The sequence below is a fragment of the Poecilia reticulata genome, linkage group LG7 (assembly GCF_000633615.1).
Source record: "Poecilia reticulata strain Guanapo linkage group LG7, Guppy_female_1.0+MT, whole genome shotgun sequence".
Classification (NCBI taxonomy): domain Eukaryota; kingdom Metazoa; phylum Chordata; class Actinopteri; order Cyprinodontiformes; family Poeciliidae; genus Poecilia; species Poecilia reticulata.
In genome coordinates, this window is record NC_024337.1 from 3,068,614 (window position 1) to 3,093,941 (window position 25,328).

At 39.1% G+C, this 25,328-nt stretch overlaps 1 protein-coding gene across 2 annotated transcripts in view; it reads right to left on the bottom strand.

The window, feature by feature from the left end:
* The window catches only part of cox4i2 (cytochrome c oxidase subunit 4I2), a 7,427-nt gene extending 3,659 nt beyond the window's left edge, over positions 1 to 3,768 (bottom strand). For both annotated transcript variants that reach the window (XM_008412821.2, XM_017305827.1), the window contains exons 1-3: positions 3,747 to 3,768; positions 2,561 to 2,712; positions 2,256 to 2,444 (exon numbers count right to left, since the gene is read on the bottom strand). In XM_008412821.2, coding sequence (XP_008411043.1) covers positions 2,256 to 2,444; positions 2,561 to 2,712; positions 3,747 to 3,753 — 348 coding nt within the window. In that variant the 5' untranslated portion in view covers positions 3,754 to 3,768. The remainder of the gene's footprint in view (positions 1 to 2,255; positions 2,445 to 2,560; positions 2,713 to 3,746) is intronic.
* Positions 3,769 to 25,328: the final 21,560 nt, after the last annotated feature.

Sequence of the window (25,328 nt, forward strand, 5' to 3'; positions counted from 1 at the left end):
TTCCTTCCTTCCTTCCTTCCTTCCTTCCTTCCTTCCTTCCTTCCTTCCTTCCTTCCTTCCTTCCTTCCTTCCTTCCTTCCTTCCTTCCTTCCTATTATTCATATTTCAGAACGCTGACATTTTTGAGCAGAGGAACTAAAGCAACACGATGAGCAGAAAGTTGGATTTTCATCTCAAACAAGAACAGAAGAACAGTAACCACAACATGGAGATATCTAAGGCGAAGACACCAGATTATAAAGTTAAACTCAACTTTTCTACACGTGTGTTGGCTGTCACAATGCTTAATGCTTTCTTTAAATGTCAAAGCTTTGCTACGTCATGTTGTTATTTACAACAGTGACGCATGATCATCTGGCTAAGAGCTTCAGAAAGGTGTCCTGGCAGGAACCCAAATCCCTTCTTTACCCGCCAGGCTCTCGCTGTCTGCTGCCGTTAATCACACACGACGCTGTAATCTACAACCCACCTGGTCACGTTTACTTCCATGTTTGGTATTTTAGGTTTGATCAGTGTGGGTTCTTTAAACAAGGGGCTTTGAAGCAGCAGTGATGATCGCCAGGTGCTGCTCGCAAACACGGATCTGTGTTTGTCTGCCTTATCTCATGCGACACTCCAGATGCGGCTGCTGCTGCCGTTACTGCGTCTGCTCTTGCTCTAAACTTCACCCCAAAGCTCACAGCTAAATGTCTCCTGAGATTTTAATAACATTCAGTTAGAAGAATTGGATCTTCTGTTTCTTTAAAGTCAAGGCAACATGGCGTGTTTCAGCTACAAGGCGGTTAAAAAACCAGAATATGGTAAGAGATGATGAAACAAGCAATCAACATATTTTGTCAAATCATCAAGCAAAAAAATACATCAAATATGTTAGTCAATGTTCCAGTTGATGTTAAGAAAAGTCAGCTCTAAACAGGAGGACTTTTAGGCTTGATTTAAAAGAACTCAGTGTTTCAGGTGTTTTGCAGTTTTCTGGAAGTTTGTTCCAGATTTGTGGTGCATAGAAGCTGAATGCTGCTTCTCCATGTTTGGTTCTGTACTTCTAGATTTGAATCAGAACCTCTGGAAGGTTGAAACAACAGCAGACCTTTAATGTATTTTGGTGCTAAGTAAGTAGTTCAGTGATTTATAAGCAAACAGAAGTATTTTAAAGTCTATCCTCTGAGCTGCAGGGACTTTTACAACTGGGGTGATGTCTTCTAATTCATTTTTTAAAAATATATTGCTGAGAATGTGAAAATATTCGAGTTGAAAGTGCTCAAGGGTCACAAAAATTACATAGATAAATTAGAAATGCAAAAGTACATTGATTGCGAATTTCTTTTAGTTTTTCCTGCAATAAACAAAACATGCAAAATGTTAATGCAAATAACAGAATAGCACCAAAAGAAAGGTTAGCTTTGGATGGAGGTCACTCACATTTTGAACACTTACTGGATTTAGCTGTGTTTATGTCCAGAGGCACACTTTTAAATAAAATCCACCGAATGTTTGCGGTCTTCTTATCAATTGAAAGCAAAACCTTGGTTAACAAAAGAAAATACTTTGTGTTGTGCCTAAAATGTTCCATTTCAAGAAAGTATAATTGTTGATAAAGATCTTACACGTCAAAATGTAGAAACATGTTGGTCTACATCAACCACCTCTAAAGACAGCTGTCCAACTTGGTATCATGTGAACTGTGTTTGGCTCCTGCTGTAAGGTGTACTTCTAAAAGCATTTATTGTAAATCTGCTGCATTTTATTTGAACTGGGATTTGATCCAAGGGGGAGAAAGGTCCAGTTTCCAGGTTACCAGATTTTCCAGACATTGGTTTCAAATGTGCAATTCAAACTAACTAGAGACATTAAGACTTTGTTCTTCACAGTATTCAGAGCTGGTCTCTTTCTTGAAACACATTAGAGGTCTAAATGTTTGGATTACCAACGAGCCTTCATGTTTACATTTCTACGCTGTTGTTTAATCTCTGCAAGGACAGAAAAAAAAAATCCTAGAACTTGCAGAGATAAGTTATTTTTTCTACATTCTCAGTTAATCTTTAGTCTTCTCAAACTGAATCATTTCTAGAAATCTCTCGGGTCAATCTGTGATCCTGTCTTCCCTGCACGTCCGCCTCTCTTCCCATCCTCTTGGGATTCAACACAGAGACCGGGTCTGTGTTGAAGGGTGGTGGTGGGTGGGAGTCTATTCCTGGTTTTATCCCATTAAGCTCCTTTCCATTTGTTGGTGTGAGCGACCAAAGCTGCATACTCACGGTGATGGTGAGACTGGAAGGTGCAGCAGGAAAAGCAGCAACGCTTGGTGAGAAAAAGTCTGCTTTGGCCTTCTCTCCCGTCGCCTCCTGACACTGAGCTGGAATCAACTGGTGGGCGGGCGACAAAGGCAGAGAGAAAGAGGGAGGAAGAGAGAGAGAGAGGGGAAGGAGGCTGGGAGAGGGACAGAGCTTAGAGGAGGGGAGAGAGATCAGATTGGGACAAATAAACAATCGAGAAGAGTGTGTGAGAGGACTCGCAAAAACAGAGAGGGGGTTCAGTTTCAAGTAAGACAAGAGCAACGTACAGCCCCCTTCCAGGTTTTAATTAGGCCTCTGGGCAGCCGGAGTCCTTCAGATGGAGCTTTGTGTGGGTAAGAAGGGAGACTAACAGGTTCTGATTGGCACCGAGCCGCCTTTATCTCAGCATGGCAGCCAAGAGTCAGCAGCAACAGTCGGCCTGGAAAGGTTAAATAAGGACAACAAAACACAAAAACAGCACAGGTTAACCTTCAGATACTCCTCTGTTGGTCCAATTGACAAGACCAGTAACTTTAGGAATGAACTGAATGCTTAAATATAGAGCAAAATGCTAATTTTCTATCATTTTGCTAATTTTCTCCTAAGGGAGAAAGGAGGTCACTGGTCAGCACTCCAAATGTGTTATGTAACTAACCAGGTTTGCCAGGTTTACATGATCCCTGCATCTGCAGCCAACTCAGGTTAAAGTACAACCAGAGCGAGTTTGGAGAACAATTTAGCAGTTAAATATCAAATAGGTAACTTCGACAAACAATGTTTTCCTTAAAACATATTTGTTAAAACTGTCACCATGTCGTGACAGCATAATATGAGACATATAATCAGAAAGAAATTAAGCTCTCTCCCTGTGATCCCACATGCAGAAATACACCACTCCTGCTGAAAAACAACCAATCAGAGCCAGGAGGAGGGGCTCAGTGCTGTCAATTAACCTCATGTATGTGCTGCTAAATGTGCTAATAACAACTTAAGGCTCCATATAGCAGCTTTAATTGTGTTTAAAAGGGGAGAAGTGCTGAAGATATGCTCTGCTTCTGTTAATACAGTCATATTCAATGGCACTTCATGACAACTGTCATGAACATAAAGACTTCTTTATGTTCATGACAGGTGTTATGTCATGTTTACGACAGTGTTATGTCAGTCTTATGCACACCCCTTCAAATAAAGTGTTATCAATTAGAATATCCCAATGAATCTTGTTACATTTATGCTGCATTGGTAGAACTGTTGCCATGGAGCAAGAAGGTCTTGGGTTTGAATCCCAGTCTGCTGTCTTTCATAGTCTTCCTGTGAATGTTTTGTGTTTTTAGCAGGTATTCCAGCTTCCTTCCTAACATGACTGCTGGTTAATTAGTCTCTCTGTGTCCTTAGGTATAAGTGTGTGGGTGCATGGGTGTCCTGTTTGTCTTTGTGCTGCCCTGAAGGACTGGTGACCAGTCCAGGTCGTACCTCTCATCCAGTGACCGCTGGGAACAAGCAACACCACACACTCCTCACCCTGCAAGAAAAAGCAGATACAGAAGATGAATGAATGCATGTACAAAAGTTTTCTGGGTGACTCTTGAGTCGACAATGAAAACTTAAACCTTGGTCTAGAGTAGGGTTTCGTTACAGAACTGATCTCCGTGGTAACCGATGTGCTACTGTTAACCAGAAGACTACTTCTGGAGAGGCAGATCGCCTCACTTCTTAATAGTTCATTTAATGGAGGTAAACACAGCTGTTATGTTGGGTATCTTTGTAAGCCAAACATGTAAACATGCTCCTCCCTGGAGTCAGCAGCCTAGAGGTCCACATGTCCAAACAGGATGTGGAGAGGCCTCTGCTTCCTGCTGCCTGCATGAGAAACTGGACCCTCTGGGGCAGCAGAGACACTCAACTAAAGCAGTTTTCTTTTTCCTTATGGTTAGATTTTACATTTCAGTATAGAAAAAATAAATAACTCTAGGTTTCAAATCATACACTGAATATAGGTTATATGGATTTGTAATAGTCACACATGTGAGTTAAGCGATTGCTACGCCACCAGGGGGCCCCCAAGAACAAAAAGCTAGCATGATAAAAAATACATTTACATTCTTAATAGCATTGAATAATACAAACTTCATGCTATTTAACATGGATAAACAATTTCTACATTATTTTTGTAGATCATACACAACTAATAGATTAAACTCTTTCTGCAGAAATATAAGATATTAAGCTTATCTTGTTTACTGTAAATTTAGTGTTTTACAGCTGATGTCAAATAGCTAAAATAATATAGAACCCTTAAATACCACTCTGCATTTCAAAATGAAAATACGTTTGCTACTCCTGTAACGTTAAAACAGCCCTAATAACATTGGTACAATATAAGCTAATTATAAATGATAGTTACACACAGGCACGGCACGTGCAGGGAGGGGGAGGGGGGTACTGGGGGTGCTTGAGCACCTGCCCTTTTTGCTCCTTGCCCCCAAGTGCCCTTTGGGTCAAATTTTTTTATTCTTTATTTTTTGTATTATTATTTCATAAGCCCTCTTCTGACACATAAAAACATGTGCTAAAATTCTTTGTTTTTTTGTTTCTTTTTTGTACAACATAATAAGCCAGTCACCTTGTTACCTTTGACCTTTTGCCCGTGACGCATGACGCAGTTGCCTCTCGSGYAGTGAGATAAGGCGGCTAACTGCGGAGCTCAATGTAGCGAACGTTCCAGATTACAGAACAGTTTTTGGTGAATTATAAAAAAAAAACGTTTTTGGTGATTAAAGTGGAGTAACTTGCTTCTTGTCAGATGACAGAAAACATTGAAGTATCGTTTCTGCTTCAGCTCGGAGTCGCGGTTTAAGCAGAGAGGTAATGAAATACAACAGACACTGACAGGCCTCTGCGTCTGCCTTTCTCTGAAGAACTACTGAGCGGGAGGAGACAGCCAGGTGAGGARAAACTGTTCTTATCTATCGATTCAGTATTTTTATCATACAGACATTAGGCTGTTGTTGTTGTGCTATTAGCTAGCTGCTAGCTAATGACTTTGCTAGCAAAGCAAGATAAGTAAAAAGCTTCTCCCCAGTATCTTTAATGATATCAGTCATTCTTTAGAATTGCTTATGCAATAAGGGCACACCGCCCGTCCAAAACCGATCATCTCCATAATGAATATATGTCCGATCTTCTAATTTCCTTTGCTGCATAATGTACATTTCATTTATTCCAGCGTTAGGTAAATGTATCTTGAAGGAAAATAACACTTAAATAATAGTCCAACAAGGATATTAATTTAGAATTAAAAATAACTCACCCCGAATTACCATGATAGATACAATGTATGTAATAAAAGTGACATTAATGAAGGGGAAAAACTCAACCCAGATTTTAAGTTTAGGGTCTGGTTCGCAGAGTATGAAGTTAAATTTGTTTCCCAATTATTCAATAGAACAAAAAAAAAACTAACCTCAGTTAAGTAAAATAAAATTGTAATCGAAACTTTTGGAATTGTAATGATTTCTTTAAAAAAATGTTTTGTTTAAAATACTTTTCTTAATTAAATAACTCATTTTTACCAAACATAAACATTTATTTGCACACATCAGAAATCTTTTGTTTTGATTTTATGTCCTGCTCAAGACGTCATGTGAGAATCACAAGCAAAACTTTGAGTCACAAACGAATAGCAAGAAAATATTTCTGACAAGCGTAAATAAGTTTGTTTTGCAAAAAAGGTTAACTTCATGAGTTTCAAATGTGTGATTTAAATTTTTTAAAAGTTTTTTTTAAGCAAAACTCAGTAGGCTTTTCTCATGGTGACATGCATTAACAATTCAATTTTTGCTTTTGTTTTTTTTCTGCAGTTCCACGTTAAAGTTTGATGCAGCTCTGCTTTCCTGAATGGACCATCTTCATCTCCACTGCAAGTGCAGCAAACAGGCAGCACTTTTTTTATAGGGTTGCATTGTGCCCTTGTTTATATTTTTAATAGTGTAATTCTGTAAAGACAAAATATGTCTGGTGGTCCAGCTCTGATTTACATATCCTGCTAAATTGCGGGTTTGAATATTGCAATACTTTCCTATAACAAAATAGACTTGCAGAAAGAAATTACTAATAAAATATCTTACATATGCATAGTGTTATGCTCTATATGGAGATGTTCGTTAGCTTTGATTGTATATGTCACATTTTTGTAATTTATCATTGTTTATTAAACTCTGAAAGCTGTGTGGCTTTGTTAATATTCTGTCCTAGAATGCGGTTAGATGTGCCCTTTTTATGTTGTTGAGCACCTGCCCCTTTAGTGGTCTCTGCACGGCCCTGGTTACACATGTAGAGTAGCCTATGAACAACAAGCATCTATCTGACTTTGACCTGTTGGTGTGTGCGTGTGTGTGTTGCTGACCCCCCCAAAATTGTTCTTAAAAAAATTCCCTGTTTATGGTCCACCTGAATAATGAAATGGGATTTCCCCCCGTTGTGGATGCACTTTTACCAGTCCACTTTGCTACGTTTTTATAATTATCTTCAGCAACTTCAGATCGGAATTTAGTAAAACAGTAGCCTTGTACCATCTGTTTTGTCTTTGTCTTTAAAAATAAAATAAAATTTACAGATTAAAAAAACATTATCAATGATCAAACTAACTAGATAGACAACCTAAGGAACATTACAAATAGTAAACAAAAAAAGAATAAAAAATAGATAATTCTATCAAATACAGGGTATCTCTAAGTCGGAACAAATCAAAGATGTATAATAAGAATGCATAATAAAATATAGAATGGATGGATTTCTTTAGTAAGTAATAACACAGATGTCCACTTGATGGCAGCACTACATAAATAGTAAAGACAAAGGAACAAGCTGGTGAATTTAACTCAGAAGGAAAATAAAAGTAAATAACCTTTTCAGTTGGAGTTGAAACAATGTCCATTGGGGCATCAGCATTTTAAACTCTTCAGCCTCCTTACTCCAGGTAGTCAGAAGATTTGCAACAAGCACCAAGATTTTATTAGAAAGAAACTGAACATATCTTCAAAGGAGGTTCTCATACTTGCATTTATGATTGTTACTGTCGAGTTGCACAAATATTCAACAAGCACACGACCATTTTCCTGAAGAGTTGACGTTTCATTTCAGGAATGATAATCTGTCTATATTGGAAGTCAATGCCAGACTTGTTTTTTTGCACAGATGTTATACCTAACATCAGTGACAGCCCCAACTTTAGAAAGCAGTCAACAGTCAGTCATAAAAAAAAGCTGCTAAACAGGTCAGACTCTAGTTTTCCATCCTGGAAAATCATTTGATACGAAGCAACTGAAACAACCTGCAGCGTAAGAAATGAAGCACCAGAGTAAATCAAATCAAAGAGTTTCTATTTGTCTCTCCAGACAGAGGGCTGCTCCCTCCATGACATCTAACAAAAGCATCTGTCAAACAAGACAGCAGCTGCCAGCTCAACGCATGACCCGGTAGGGCACGCGTCCCTCATTTATTTATGGAAATTAGCTGAGCACCGTGACAGTGCAGATATCCCCCAAACACCTCCTACACCGCACACTTTGTGCTATGGGTCCTGGGGGGTCTTTACCCCTCTTTGACCTCCAGCACCCCACCCAGCTCCATCCCCTTTAACATGGAGGTCCATCTCTCTTGAGGAAACGTTTTTCATCCATCATTTCTCTTCCTTGTTGTGTTCATCCCACGCCCGTCGTCTGTTTTTTTAAAGGTAAAACAGCAGAACTGAAGATCGAAAAGTGGTAATGAGCTTGGCGTCGATCTGGGACCAAATGCCATACAACCACACAGTGACCCGCCTCCTCAAACCGCCCCACGACAGATCGCATTCAGCCTACTCAGGCATAGTTCCCATCTGACATCTAGACGACTAACAGGTTTAGGATGTTTTCATACCTGATAGTCCAGTAGACTCAGTTTGATTGAGAACCAAAACTTGCTAAATTAGTTACATTTTCAGTTGTTGCAGTTTGCTTTCACGCTGCACTGGGTCAAACAACCCAACCTGTGCCCCTCGCACCCCACTCGCCCGAGGGGCTGCTGCACCAAGAACTGCTGAAGGAAATGGCACAAAAACCTCTGAAGAAGACACAAAATGAACTGGAGTAGTGAAGTAGTGTTGTATTTTGTTGTAGGGCTTCTTTTTTATTTTGGTAAAAGACCACGAGTCATTTTTTCTGTTTGTGTTATTTTTTGGGTTGTTTTTACCCAGCATTCTCTACACTGTAGTCTGCTTCCTGCTTTTGAAGAGGTCTCCAGTCTGCTTGGCTTTCACATATTTATTTGAACAGCACCAGAGTTTATTCCAAATGAACCAAGGCTGAGATTTGTACTTGGACCAGATCAAGTTCGCATCAGAGTTTGATTACACATCCTCAAGTGACCCAGACCTTCTCAGGCAAACTAACTAGTCTGATTAAAGCGGTCTAATCAGGGCTGGTGTGAATGCAGTCTTAGCCTAATTTTGCTAACTAAGCTGATGTGTTCTGGATGCATCCAGTGTAACTAGATGCCTTTGTGTTGTTTTAGCATTGCTGTGATGAACACACACTGTTTTGATTAATTTAGTTCAGTTTTCCTGTAGGAAGGAAGTCCTGATGGTAGTCCTCTCAAACTGCCACTTCTCCAAGTTTTGTGTCTCACTTATGTCCATCATTGTAACTACTGATCTCCCTCCACTAAAGGAAATCCAGAGAGACTGTAGGAACACAGACTGTCACGAGAATGCGTCTGCAACAAACCGTTAATTCCTCTTCCGATGCAAATGTAGGTCACACTGAGCCAAACCCCCCTCTGTGACGGTGTGTGGCCTCAGATCTCTGGGACTGGTGTGTGAAACCTCAGATCTGTCGCTCCTTAACCTCTACAACTCTTGACCTTCCTTCACCAGCTGAACTTGCATGGACATTGGAAGTACTCGGCAGTATGCTGTTATCAGCACATGAGCGCTCGAGACCCTTCCCTGGAGGCTTTGTATGTAACTGGGTCATACTGTTGTCTCCCCCGTATCAACGAGGTTGCATTTCTTCCTCTCTCTCCTCATTCCTGTTGCCAAAGACTGCTGTCATATTCTACCCTGCTGCTTTGTGTTGCATTGGTGGGCCCTGTGTTCTCGCCCCCTTGCTGGCATCTCCTCAAAGAGAACATCCAAAGCATGACTAAGGATGAAAGGGACCGGCAAGCGGCTTGCAATGCATGCATAATCCAAAATAGCAGCAAAATATGGTTCCTAAATCAGTTTTTTTCTCATCATCTAAATCAAGGAAAGCAGAATATGCCTCAGTATTGAATCATGCGTCCTCCTATATAAAATCCATGGAAAAGTGGGTTGATGTTATTTTGAGACAATTATTTTCTGGAAATTTAGACAAGATGCATAGACACTATATTGCCAAAAGTAAAGACTCTCTTGGTTTTACACATATGAACTTGTACGACATCTCATTCTTTTGTTTCATCTCACTGTTTACTTTGTTATATTAGTTACATATTAATAATGTGAATCTAGTGCCTTTATTAATGTTCATCTGTTTTTTTGGCACAACAACAGCCATGCTTGCTCACCTTTATACCGGTAGCAGTTTCAGTTTTCCTATAAAGACTTTCCACAAGTTTAGGAGTGTGCTTATGGAAATTTCTGGGCATTTTTCCAAAAACACATTACAGTGAAGTTAGACACAAAAGTCTCCACTGCTCTGAATTCCAGTGGCTGCATACTTTACACCACTGCATTGCACGTGGTGACGTGAGGCTTGGATTTGCTTGAGATATTTTAAAGACCACATAAAGTTTGGTGGTCTGTAGCTATTGACTCTGTAGGAGGTTGGTGAAGGTTTTCAACTCCACCTATCACGACGCTGCACTGGAATTCACTGAGCTCTTGAGAACGACCCATTCTTTTGCACAAGTTTGCAGGAGCAGTTTGTATGATCTCAGTTCATAACTTGTCATTATGCGGAACATAACTGTACGTATATCAGAAATATACATTGAGAGGAAATGGTGTTTCAGAGGATATTGATGAATTTGGCTCTGTAGATGGATTTCAAACAGCACTTGGAATTAAAGAAGCACCTGTCACATCTTGATGGCCAAGGGAAGGGAGTATAACTCCGTTGTCAGCAGTGATGTTTATCTACTAGTCTGTGTTCCGTCTCCATGTTAACCAGCAGTAAGGGTCTCTGTGTGCTGGTAGTTCCGACTGCTTCCATTACTGCATCTAGTTTCAAATCAGACATTCACCACCACAGTACATTATGTTTCACAGCAGACCAACAAGATGGTCTGCTGTCATCTGGATGGAAGCGTTCTAACAACCAGCTCACCAGTACCACCTGGAATCAGATGCCTTGCACAGGTGATGATCATGTTCATTAACATTAACAAGATGGAGTGAGGCAGTTGTTTCTAACGACTCTGCTACCTATTCTATGTTTTTCCACAATCTACTTTCCACAATCTACTTTCCTTCCTCAGTAATGCATGGTATTGCTAGTATTTGTCTATGTTCAGTCTGGTGTGGTGGTGTGTGTGACTTCTCCAGGGTGCTACCGCTTCTTGCATACTGTAAGATGGAATAGACTTCATCATTCTGGGATCTAAATGGGATAAAACAGAAAAAAGCAAACAATTCTGTGGCTGCAGAACTGGACACTCTCTAAGCCTCCAGGGTTTGGTGATAATCTATCCCACAAACCCCAGCATTTATGTGGAAAAGATTTCACTTCAGGGATAGACGCACAGTTGTTTGAGAGCTGATTTATCACCGTCTTTGAGCTGCACAGACAACGGAATCATGAGTCGTCACAAAGAACATAAAGTCCACTGAAACTGGATGTTTTCCTAAAGCCCTGAAATGAAAATCAAAGCCTGACTGAGTCAATTTTCTTCTCTTCAGCAGACTCACTGTAACCTCAAAACTTCTCTCTGGTTTCTTTGTTCAAGCAATAAACATTTCTTGCAGTTTTTCATTCAGATTCGTTGCTCCACATTCTTACATTGCCAGCCGACATTAGGCTCATGCCGTGCCACACATTATGATCCACAAATCAGCTGCTATATGTCTATTCACCCGATAAAAGACTTCCACTGTTTGTTTTTTCTGACGCTGACCTGGATAAAGTGCCTCGTCAGCAGCGAGGCTTCTCCTCTTTGTTTCCTCTGTCATGCTCTTATTTTGTCTCCCTCCAGCGCTCCTCCTCTCAGTTCTTCCTCTTTCTAAAGTTAAGTCTGCTGCGGTGAGATAACATTGTGTCTGCAGGCTAGGCATTAGCTTTTTTTTTTTTCTTGTACTGAACTATCTGTATCATAATCACTATATGTGTTCTTAATATACAGAATTCTACTGAGGAGAAAAACAGGATAACTTGTTGCATCCTGGCACTGACCATGAGGAGTCTGTAACCCAAAGTTCTGCTCAAAAGTTTGAAATTCTCCTTAAAGGAGCAGCATTATGTGTTTTCCAGGCACATAGTGCCATTAGATAGCACAATCAGGTAACTATTACCTTCAGTTGTTATAAAGAATGCTCTATATATGCAATTTGACTTAAAAGAGATTTGATATTGTAATTTAATTATATGAAATTGGGACTTTGTCTCTTTAAGAAACTCCTGCTCTTTCTGAAACTCCGCCTTCAGGAAGTCATCATAAATTTGTTCTTCTATTAACCCTTTAGCAACATTTTTTTTTTACCAGCGTTGCACTGAGAAGTAGCTCGTATAATGAGCTCAGCAGATGCAACGTTCCACCAAGTGTTTGCTAATTGCTGCTGGCTAGTCTGGAGGAGCTGAGTGGGGGAGGAGCTTCATCAAAGCAACACTCCAGGAATGTTTTTGATGAAGGACTAACATTATGACATAATGTAAAGCCAAAACAAAGTTGATTTTTACATATCACTGCCCTTGTTATTGCCTAAATATTTTACTCTCATACCTTGAGAGTAAATCTTTCCTAACAGCACTAAAATTCACCACATTTGTGGACTAGAAGGAAAATGGTTAGTAGCTGTGCTTGGTGAGTTTGTATTCAGCCTGTCTGAGTCAAAACTTTACAGAAATAAGTTTTGACCAGCACTAAAGACTGAAACCTGAGTCCATTCTTCTACACAAAATAGTTCAAACTCTGTCAGATTGGACTGAAGTAGACCAAGTTCAGGGTGTTCTGACAAATGAAAATATGAAACATAAAATAAGTCAATTTGCAATCTCATATAAGCGGAGTGAACAATTAGTGGTGATGTTTTCATATTATTTTATTTAACAAACAGAAAAAAAGATTATTAAATTAGTTCTAGCAGTTTATTTTCAGGGTTACTTGTTCCTCAGTTGGTATTCCTGTGACATTGTTTCTGGCTCTGCTGTGTTGGTTGGTTTCCATGGTGGTAAAGGGTCAGTTTTTGTCTCCATCCTGAAAGCAGTGGGCCTTCCTCTGTGTGTCAGGAAACATTCAGTTCCCATGATGAATCACCTGCGGAAACCAGCCGACGAGGTTCATGACTGATGGACTTACCATATAATCAAACACTAATTTTGTTATTTTTTACTAATTCTTTAAGTTTATTTCCCTATCCTGCCATTTTTTAAAACTCACTATTTATCTGCCTAAGTCATTTTTGCCGAAAGTTTTTTTGTAAAAAAAAAAATGGACCTCTTTCTTTTTTTTTAACCATAAGATGATTTAAAATCTCTTTTGGTAAAAAAATGACTTAGGCCATTATTTTAGTAAGGTACACAAACACTAAAGAAAATCAATAACAAGTAAAGAAGAAGTAAAAAACCAGTAAATATATGCCGGCAAGACAGTTTGCTTTCATCCATTGTCCCTTATAAAACATCATTAATCACTATTCTGAAGTATGTTATAGTCAGATATTTATCAGGTCTTCCAGCTGACACACTGACACTCTCTTTTTCTATATTTGCTCTGCAGAATCATTGCATATAAACCACAGCATCAGCAGATGAACCAGTCACCAGTGAGCCTCTCATTCCCACAGTTTATTCTGCATTACGCCCCCTTACCCCACCCCACCCCCACCCCATCCCACCTCCTCGCCTCTCCACATTCCTAATCTGGGACATGGAGTGTGGCGCGTGCATGACTGCAGCAACATGGAAACCCTAAGGACCCTCTGCTGTTCATATGTAGAGAGATGCACTTCAACCAAAACCATGAATTATGGATCTTATGAAAATTAATAATGAATCAAACATAATGACCATCGCTGAAGGAAGCTGTGCAGAGATACGGGGGATGTGGTTTAATACGCCAAATAAGTGTTTCGCAGCAAACGCGCCGTTTTGGGTTTGAGAACATTCTGTCTGCTCTGCAATCTGAATCCACAGAGAACAGAGTTAGAAAATGGATTACAGTGAAGCCTGGTATTTGCAGGCGTTATGGACCACAATAGCCTACAAACAGCTAAAATAAGCTTACACTTAAAACTACCTATTTTAACAGTTCAAATAATAAATACACCTTCATATGCATCAATATGAACCTTAGAAATCATCTTAGAAGCTATCAAGCTAATTAGCGTTAAGGAAAATGAATGGCGCTCCCGGACTGGCTGCTTTGCAAAGATCAGCATCATAGGCATGATTTTGAAACTACATAAAGGCAGCTATGTCTTTGCATTGTGTGCTGACTGCAGGCTATCAAACTGGCATAGATCAGCATGAAGGTCAAGTTAGATATGAAACAAGAACACTGCAACACTTTGGAGGAGGTCTGGTGGCACCAACAAGCCCCGTTGATGTTTTTCTGTTAGGAATCTGGGCATACAGACAGGTTTAATGTCCTACAGGAAGTGTGGATCGCCTTCATATGTAGCTGAGTTTCCATTAACCATCAAATTGCGCAATTTGAAATTACAAAAATAAAAGTACCTACTGAAAACACGGCAGTTTAGAAAAAAAATCATGTCTTTCGCTAAAAGGTTTTTGTGCTAGGATGAGGTGGTTTTTCGGCAACATCGAAATAGATGTATTTTGCAGAATTGTAATGGAAACACTATTATTGACCTCACAAAGTCAGATGGTCGAATGTTAGTACTGGCAAAATTCCACAAAGAAGATGACAGGATGATGATGATTTGTTTTTTGATTTGTTTTTTTTTGTGGAGACAATGTGCATCTGGACTCACCAGAGCTCTCACAGCATCACACAGTTCATGAAAAGCTGTGTGTCATTCCAGCATGTTGAATCCATTGCTCTTCTGTAAAATCACAGATTACAATTTACCCAAAACCCTGCATGCATAGCCGCTACCAAGCCTAAGGGCCGCCACGCAACATTTACCTCCATCTGATAAAACACACTCACCTGGTAACCAAGCAGGTTCTCATTGCTCAAGCCGCAGCTTGTTGTTGCCACTTTTCATTTCATTCACTCATGTTTCTAGTTCACACATAAGTTAGTTTTGATACTAGCTGACTATGTTTTGCTCATTCTACAGCTTACCTGTCTCTAAATAGTTGTAGAGTTTAGATTCAGTTCGGTTTATTCAGTGGTTCCAGATGAGGCTTTTATTTGTATAGCACATTTCAGCAGCAAGGCATTTCAAAGAGCTTTACATCATAAAAACACACACACACACGCACACACACACACACACACACACACACACACACACACACACACACACGCACACACACGCACACACACACACACACACACACACACAAAACTAAGTCATACAACTTAGAATCAACAGTCAAAACATTACATTAAGTCAAGTGCCATCATTAAATTCTTAATAAATTGTGCATCAAAGGCAACTCTAAAGGCAACTCTTAATCTAAACAGATGGGTTTTTAGTCAAGATTTAAAGGAAGTCAGTGTTTCAACTGTTTTACAGTTTTCTGGAAGTTTGTTCCAGATTTGTGGTGCATAGAAGCTGAATGCTGCTTCTCCTCATTTGGCTCTGGTTCTGGGGATGCAGAGCAGAACCAGAACCAGAACCAGAAGACCTGAGGGGTCTGGAAGGTTGATACAACAACAGGAGATCTTTAATGTATTGTGGTGAAAAGCTGTTCAGTGATTTATAAACTAACAGTATTTTAAAGTCTATTCTCTGAGCTACAGGGAGCCAGTGTAGGGACTTTAAAACTGGTGTTATGTGCTCTATCTTCCTGGTTTTAGTCAAAATGCGAGCAGCAGCGTTCTGAATCAGCTGCAGCTGGAGGATTGATTTGTTAGTCAGACCTGTGAAGACGCTGTTGCAGTAATCAATGCGACTAATGATAAATACATGGACGAGTTTCTCTAAATCTCGCTGAGACATAAATCCTCTAATCCTGGAGTTGTTCTTCAGGTGACAGAAGGCCGACTTTGTAACTGTCTTTATGTGGCTCTGAAGGTTCAGGTCAGAGTCCATCACTGCTCCCAGGTTTCAGACCTGATTGCTAGGTTTTAGTTGTAATAACTGAAGCTGTGTGTTGGTTCTAGGTCATTCCTCTTCAAGTCAGAAGATAAAAACTTCAGGGATTTTATCTGATAGACAAACACAAAACAGATTGTTGTTTTCAAGGTCAGGGCAAATAATACATATTGTGTTTGCTCAATATGCTGCATTTCCCTCATATTATGTGTTTTACAATGATTTAAAGAAATTTATTACAAAAAGACATTTTTACTCATTTAGTTACCTAAAAAAGATGTAATAAATAGTTCTTGTCGTCACTTTTACTGTTATCACCACAGTTCCACAAAATATCGTGATAAAACTTTTCAGTCCATGTTGTCCATCCCTACCAGATATAAAATCAGGTGAAAAGAAAAGGTTTTGTGAGTGAAAATAGGACAAAATCAAATGTCACAGTACAAATTCCAGAGGTTTTGTACACATGAATTCGGATGCCATACCAAGGGCTTACAGGGATTGTTTAGAGTTTTGAAGAAAGCGTCTGTTAAAATAAAACAAATTGCAACGTTAGAAAACAAATAGCATCATAAATCCCAAAATAGCACATCAGGAATAAAAAACATGCTTAACATCCAGTGGAAACCACCCCAACTTGCTGATTTTCTAGTCATTTGTCATCCTGTCAAACCAGGACAAGCTTTGCTGATGGGGAAAAGCTGCACTGTAACAGAGAGCAAGGGTGAGATAAGGGTTTTATGAGAAGTGCATACATTACCATGATTAACAGCGCTAAGAGCCTCCCCCTGGCTCTGATTGGTTGTTTCTGGTTAGCACTTGCAGAAGGCAGAGGAGCTTTTTTCACAGATTATCTGTCTCATACCATACTGTCATAACAATGACAGTTTAAACAAATATGTAAAGAAATGTTTTTTTTTTGTTTCTTTGATGTTTTTTTTTTATTACAAAAGTTACATAGTGCAGCTTTAAAATGTGATTCTGTGGCCAGAGTAATAATCCATGTCAAGTGGCCTACTGATTGATGTACAAATTTGTTTTTCCTTCCACTCATCTTTCTATTAACATTTTTTGACAAAGCACTCTGTAAACAGACAGATAACCAGTAAAAATTTGAAAAAAACAGCTTGAAATATTTCACTTCGTCTGTCATGACTGCATATGAGATTCAGTTTTAAATAAATGAACTATTCGGTGATATATTAGTGTGTTTGTGAGTGTGAATGGGTGAATGCGGCTCTTGTTTACAGTGATCTGACTAGTCAGTATGAATGTAAAAGTGTTTTATGAGTTCAATCTGTTTACCTGTATAAGCAAGAAATATTCTGAGATGTTCAATTCCAAGTTATTTCATCAAGTCAGCAGATTAAACAATGCTAAAAACATAGAAAATATTGTTTTGTAAGGTTGGTTTTCTAATACAGGCTAATTGGAAAGATCGAAATTAAAATTAAAGATCTGTGTCGCACACACACACTCACATGCACACGCACACAGACACGCATACGCACACACACATGCACGCACGCACACACACACACACACACACACATGCATACACACACACACACAGACACGCACACGCGCACACACACACGCACACACACGCACACCCCCACACACATACACGCACTCACACACATACACGCACGCACACACGCACAAGCACACAGAATTTCTGCAACCATAAACAAGAAAAACATGAAAATGCATATTAGGGAAAACTTAATTCTCCACAACAAAGTAGGTTGGTGAACATCAGTGCTCACATGGTTGTTTTTCTTTTAGCCATTAGAAATGAAAAATTCTAAAATCTAAGATCTGCTGCTGTTTTTAAGTAAATGTGAGCGGCTCTAGTAGCCGGCTTGTGAAAGGCTCAGAAAGTCTTCTGGAAAACCTTCGTGTTGACTTTGTCTCTTTGTCTTCAGCCCTCTTACCAAGCAAAGGCACAGCAGTAAATTCTAAGTTCGAAGAAATAATCGCTTGCTGAGATAGCTGTGGTTGCCATAATGTGCCCTTACAAAACTACTACATTTTCTTGTGCCAAAGCTCCTGCCAGGATAAGTAAAGCTAATGCAACATGCAGCTTCACAAAATGCAAACAGACATGAGGCGAAGTTTTCTCTGCATCCTCCACGAGCAAATTTATTCTAGTTTATTTCTTTGGCCAAACCCATAATGCACGATAATGCTTTGACCTGCAAATAACAAGAAAGCATGATTCAATTAAAAAACCTTTTCACCATCCATTTATTTTATTTTCCATTTAAATGTCAGATTTTGAGCACTTTCACTCCGTTAGTCTGTTTTTCCAGTCGACTTGTGTGGAAAGCCCCAGGGGTGTCTGGGATGTCCCAGAGGGAACCTGCTGCCGAACTCTGGTAAATCACCATCTGTCCAAATCCTGAGATCACCTGACCCGAAACGCTGACTTGACCTTTACCCCACCGCCCCCGCACGTGCCTGCTGGCCCATTACCCTGCACACGCGCCCGAATGCTAAACAGGATGACGCTGACTAACATTAGTTAAACCCAACACCCTTCTGTCCAGATGGCAGGATTAAGTCTGGGTTTTGTTCATCTGGACTACCTTTTTACAGTTCTTCACCTGCTGTTAAGCAGAACTGATTGTATATCTGCATATGAACTGGATGTATTTTTGTAAATTGGGGTGACATTTGTAGTAAATCAGTTCAATGCGATTACATTTAATTGAAGGGAATTGAAGTTTTGCCTTTAAAGAGAAGATCTAGTAGAAGAAGCTAAATGAATTCATCACTTTTCTCTCCATTTATACAACATCTATCCAGGGCTGGATCTACAAGGATGTGGGTCCCTGGGCTGGAGTCGGTTTGAGGCCCTATCCAGTGGAGAAAAAACTGCTAATAATGCACATCATTAATCAATCAATCATTATTAATCCATCCCTAAGTCCAGGGGGACGGGTGAGTTTTATATAAAGTACAATGAAAAACATGCATCTAAATATAAAAAATGTCTTTGGGCCCCCCAAAACATTGATGCCCTGGGCTCCTGCCCATGTCAGTCCTTTTTAAAGTCTGGTCCAGTTTCTACTGAAGTCTCTCACCATTCAAACTAGCTTCTGAATGATGTGGCATAACTGAAAATCTACCAACACATGGTTGTCAAGGTAAGCGCTTAAATTCAACAAGGAGAGCAAAAAAAAAAAAAAAAAAAAGCAAACAAGTAAGTTGTGGTAACTCTGGAGGAGCTGCAAAGATCCACTACTCAGCAGAATGAAAAAATACACATTACAGTTTTAGATAAATATTCTCTATAGGGCATTCGTTGTTATTTTTAAAGAACCACCATTTTTTTCTTTTCTTAAGATTTAAAATAAAGCTAAACATAAAATCTAGCAAAAAGAGGACAGTTCTCTTCTGTGGGATGGAAAATGATGTAATAAAATAAAAATGCATATACATTCCAAACTAATGACGAGAAAAACAGATTTAAAAGCACATCACTAATACTTTTAGTGTCATTCTTTGTTGAGGTTCATTGCAAATATTGTAGCAATAAAGTTAAAAGCTGTCAAAACCTGCACTTGTTATTGTATTTAAACTTAGAAACATTAGCTAATTCTTTTCATCCAGAGTTATTAAAAGCCATTGTGGAAGGTCCAAAGAGTTGCAGATTCCTGAATTAAACATACAGGCTGAGGGAGGGTTTGGTTCAAAGCATTCTCATGTGTTAAAATGGCCTAATGAAAGTAAATATCTAAATTCATCCATCCATTTTCTTTACATCCTTGTCCCTCAGTGGGGTCGGGAGGGTTGCTGGTGCCCATCTCCAGCTAATGTTCCGGGCGGGAGGCGGGGTACACCCTGGACAGGTCGCCAGTCTGTCGCAGGGTGACACAGAGACACACAACCATGCACACACACACTCACACCTAGGGGCAATTTGGAGAGGCCAATTAACCTGACAGTCATGTTTTTGGACTGTGGGAGGAAACCGGAGAACCCGGAGAAAACCGACGCATGCACAGGGAGAACATGCAAACTCTATGCAGAAAGACTGGGGCCGGTAATCGAACCCAGAACCTTCTTGCTGCAAGGCAACAGCTCTACCAACTGCGCCACTGTGCAGCCCATCTAAATTCATATAGCTGATAATCTACAACAAGACTGCAGCAAAAAGTCACCCTACAAAGTACAGACCAAACAACTGCAGGTGACACTAAGATTTCTATAGGTTAAAACATTTTGAAGTTGAAGTTTGTAAATTTGAAAGTGACAACAGCTGAGAATAGTTTTGCAATAGACAATTAGTGATTGGTGAATAAACCTGTGTGTCCTACTGTTATAGTCAGTGTCGGGCTAAAGCAGGACAACACGTTGTTGTGTAAGAGTCGTCAGAGGTAAAGTCCAGGATAACATTCTCCAACTCTGTGTTGCTTCTGGTAAACCTGCAGTCATTTAGATATCATATAGTCCCATTTAATCTGCTCTCATGGAGTTCAGTAACCAGACGGACAGATGACTGTTCAGAGAGATTGCGGTTTTCCTGGATTCCCGATCGGAAGTTACAGAAAGCAGAAAGTGCTTTTCTCAAACTTTGGGCAGAATGAACCAGCCTTATAAAAGGTTCCTACAGACTAAATGTGCCAATGAAAGTCAAAAGGCTGCCTGTAAAGTATGGAACATAGAGTTGTAATGACATATTTATTCCACAGAACAAACTGATTTACATTTAGTGTATCCTTGTAGTATGGCAGCTCATGTCTTTGTGGTTGTAGAAATTTGTTGAGTTTTTTTTTTTTTTACAAGCTGATGGCACAGAATGCAGTCATTAAGCAACTGTTTTTATATGTGTGTGTCAGTTTTTCCGTTTTTCTCACATTCCAGCGAGTGGAGGTAACACAGCTGTACACTGCTATTAGAAAAGCCAGAGGAACGCTGCGGTCCGCTCCCCTGGAAGCCTCATCTGCTGCCTGGGCCATGGCTCCGTCCTCTGCACACGTTTTCCAGCGGAGTGCCAAGGCACGGAGGACCTCTGCTCCTCGTGACTCTGCCTCAGTCTGCTTCTCTGGCTTGTTTTTTTCCCCATTTTATTGTTGTTTGGAGACATATCCGATGTCCATTGTGTACTTAAAGTAATTTTCCCTCCAATTTGGCTGAAATCAAGCACAGTTTCAATGTATAATTAATCTCATCTGGCTCTTGGGGAACAGGCTTCTGAAAAAAAAATGAATTCTGACTTTGAGGGGGGAAGAAAAGGAAATGGCCTCTGAGAAATGTCAGAATTCTGAGAAAAAAGTCAGAATCTTGAGAAAAATGTCAGAATTTTTTGATTAAAATCGCAATTCCAAGAAAAATGTCAGAATTCTAGGATTGAACTTGGATAAGAAAGGCTGAATCCTTTTATTCTTTAGTTTCCTAATCCTCTTCCACAGGCTCTAGTTCATAATGTGAAAGAAACTAAACCGAGTAGCGTTTCCGAGGGAAAAAGCAAATTATAAATAGTCTGACATGATTCCAAAAAGCCAACAAAGACATGTTATTTTTGCACATCTATTTCCTGAGAAGCTCCAGAAATAGCCTGGTGGAAGGAGACGAGGAGTGTTGACGAACGCTTGAATGAATCTAACGAAAAGCGTTAAAGAGGAAATCTGTCGGCCGTGATGGACTGCATTTTTCCAAGCCAAGCCTTTCACCAGCAGCGGACTCTGAATAGCAGGAAACCACCAGTATAAACAGTTCCATGGTGTTACGCCTGATGGAGAGAGCTGATCAAAACAACATTAATCAACATTTATGGTCAAGGTCAATAGGAAATGATTTGCACTGCCAGAAAAGGAGAAGATAGAGCTTTGCTTTCCTTCAGGAGAAATGACAAAAAGGTGTTTATTTTTAATGAACTTGATTAAGTTTTTTGCATTCAGCTTTCATGTTCAGGGCTTAATTTGTTATACTATAAAATGGTTGTGATAACCTTTAGGTTTCTTAAAAAACCCCAAAACAAAACAATGTGTACTTCATCAGAAAAAACAACTATCTGTGTTGAGTTCGACAGAAAAAAGAGATGCAATCTCTATCATTTTGCAGGGAGTTCTGTTGTTTGTGCTTGTTTGAGACATGGCTGTAGGAAAATTCCAGGATCCAGATGCTTCCAAGGAATTTTTAGTGCAGGTATGTTGCAATAATATCCTCCCATAGCACTTTCCTGAAAAAAACGGATTAAAGACTTTATCAAGATAACAGATTTAAGGTGCAGAAACATTCGAATGAAAATGTCTCCTTTACAGAGACCCAGTGAATGGTATGTAACAGGAGATCACTATAACACCAATGAGTGAAGTGCTGTATTTTGTAGAGGTGAACACCTGTTTCTATCAAAGGATGCAAAAGGAACATCACAAAGGGAAAACAAATGATGACAAATGAGGCAGAAGTTTTGAATGACATTTTGTTCTAAAAATTCAGAAGATTGAGCCATCCTTTGAGTTTTTTAACATCTCCACTCAGAATTTAGATAAGGTAACTTTATTATTTTCACAATTCATACATGAGGTAATGTAAAGAGGGATCAAGAAAATTACACTAAAACCAAAAACCTGCTGTAAAAATAATATAAAAAATTCAGCATCACACAAAAAATGAATTGTAAAAGTCTCATTTAAAACAAATACTTAGATAGACATGATTAAAAAAACGAACTGAGAGAGTAGCCTCTGACTTTATGGGAAATCTGCAATAAGCTGTCTTGTTTTCAGTTCTGATTTTAAAAAGCAAACATCTCAGGTTTTAAAGGTTGTGTGTTTTCTAGCCACATGGTGCCATTTTAAAGCACAATCAAGTAACAGCTAAGTTACGTTTAGTTGATATAAAATGCAATACACAGTATATGTATGTATATCAATATCAAATATGACTTAAAAGAAATTTGACTTCATAATTTAACAAATTTGATTTCCTCACTCGTCTCCTTCAGACTAGCCAGCAGCAATTAGCAAACACCTGCTGGAACTGTGCATCTGCATGAGCTACTTCCCACCAATTTTGAGTCTCATCTTGATGAAGGGTTAAAAGAGGAGCGATGTTGTGATTACTTCCTCAAGACGGAGTTTCAGAAGGAGCAGGAGTTTCTTAAAGTTAAGGAGGCCCAATTGCCAAGAATTAAATTGAATAGTCAAAGTTATTTTAAGTGATATACATCATATTTATAACAACTGAATGTAATATAGTTCCTTGATTGTGCCATAAAATGGCATTGTGTGCCTAGAAAACACATAATACTGCCCCTTTAAATGTGTTTCCATTGTTTTAGTGTGTATAATAACAGACTCTAATTTTAGAATGACTTCCAGGTCCTCCATGTAAGATTTTGTCCTCCCTGAAATGATTAGACCCAGGGCTAATCGTTTCAGGGAGAATCCTGAATCAGAAACCTTTCCTGGCTGAAGTGAGGCAATCCTTGCCTAACTGGAAATGACACCAGTACCTATCAACATGGCCAAGTTAAACAACAGCCAGACATGCTAGTCAACACATTATTGTTCGTCTTTGTAGGGAAACCAAAGGTTTGTTGCATAACGTAAGGAAACCAAATTGTTTATGACTGAGGTGACGAATGGGATTTTACGAGAATGTTGCTTCGAGCTGTTTTCCTCTATAAATACTTTCACTTTCAGCATTTGGTTTTGGAAGGTGTATGCGTGTGAGACGGTGTGTGTTGACGCCAGGAGCCCAGGTACCAAACATGAAACGATAAGACGGTTATATAAGCAGGAAAATGAGGAGCTGCCAAGCCTCATAGCACTGAAATCAGGAGGAAGTCTGCGCCTCTGTTTGAGAAGCGCTAAATAAAGGCACCAACACGCACAGTCAGACGCCACGGCTTGTGTTGATGAGCTGAGGAAGTTTGTCTCACGTTTGAATCCTTAACTCTGTTTATTCTTTGGAAATGTAAAGATTGAATATGTTTGGCTTTCACTTTCAAAACCGTATGCTGTTTTAGAAACAAAAACCAAACCAGAGTGCGTTTCCAACTTTCATCTTTCACATCTTCTTGTGTTTTTAGATGTCTAATAATACTCATGAACTTCACTGCTGGGCTATGAAACAGCAATTATTTATTTTAGCCATTTTTTTTGCTCTAATCTCATGTGTCTGAGATTAAAAACATGGAATTAATAGATTGGTGTAGTTATATTATTATGCATAACAGTTAAAGCTATTTCTCTTACTGCCATAATAAAAAGTTTTTATGACTAATAAAAACTAAATACACTCCTGCTACTTCCTTAGGGTTTAAGATAAAACATAGCAGCCAGACACTTCCTTTTAAATATTATTGATTGATATTGACTGTTGATCAGTTAGTCAGTCTAAGTTTCCATGTTTTTAACGTTGTGTTTTTCTGTAAGCATTAGAGAGCCGTGTGGGAGACGGAGATGCCAGGCTCCCTGAGGGAATCTCCCACATTCTAAACAGTGTATTTGTTATGGACTCATTTACATTAACCGCACTTAATTCTTTTGGTTTAATGATGACGACTTACTTTTCTGAGTTGAATTAACTTTTTTTCAACTTAAAGGAACTTTTTACTTTGCCTTTACTTTAAACAGTTAAGTTCAATGCCGCGTTTTTATCCTACGTCTGACGACATGACACAAGCTTCAGTGAATTGAGCAAGCCTGACTTAAATTTATTAAGTTAAACCAACTCAGTAAATTAAGTGAAATGAACTTAATTGAATTACTTGTTACCAATTGAAGCAATTCAGTTAAGTTGGTTCAACTATTTTCTTTTTTCAGTGTAGCACTTTTAAAACGTTGGAGCTCCACCTTAACAACCATTGCTTTCTTGGTCGTCTCTCTGAACAAGGTCTTTCTTTTCTGGGTACTCAGTTGGGTTGGAGGGTCTCTGAAGGGCTCTTTTAGTTCCACACTTCTTTCACTTGGAATTTGTATCAAACCTTTGTTTCATAGCGCACGTTTCTGCTTTTCGCCAATCTAGGTCAGAGAACTCCTCTGGTTCCAGAGCCTGGTTTCTGGTCTTGTTGACATATTGTTTTTACTGCTTTTCTTGGTATTTTATCAGTTTTATTTTTATAATTAAAAAAAATCTCCTTTAATTGTTCAGAATTTAGTTTGAAAGCATATAATAAAGTTATTATTCAGTCATCTGAGCTTAGTGGTCTGAGATGACATAGAAGAAGCATCCCAAGATGATCAGTGGATCTGCAGGAACTCAATTATGGGTTTCATGGCAAAATTTGGTTTTGTAAACTATTTTGTGTAGATTTTAAAAGATCCGTTTTAATAGGTCTATAAAGCACCACAATGTGAAGACAGAATTTCACAGATGTTTTTATGCAAGAATTTAACAGCAAATGCTTGAAGATCTGATCAGTGCTAATGTTGAAGGATAAAAATTTTTTTAAAAAAATCCAATAGTGTTTACTGCTCAAGCAATTCAGGTCAGAACTCAGAATGTAAACATCTGATAATTGTTTCACTGCAGTACCGAAATATTGCGCACAGCTTTCAAATATCCAATCTTTTCTGAACGGTTTTCATGCGCTCCTCTCTTGCATCTTGCAGTCTTTTTACTCATGCATAAAACCCAAACTAAACAATTCACCGTGTACGCCAGCTTTTAACCAAAACTAAACAGATTTA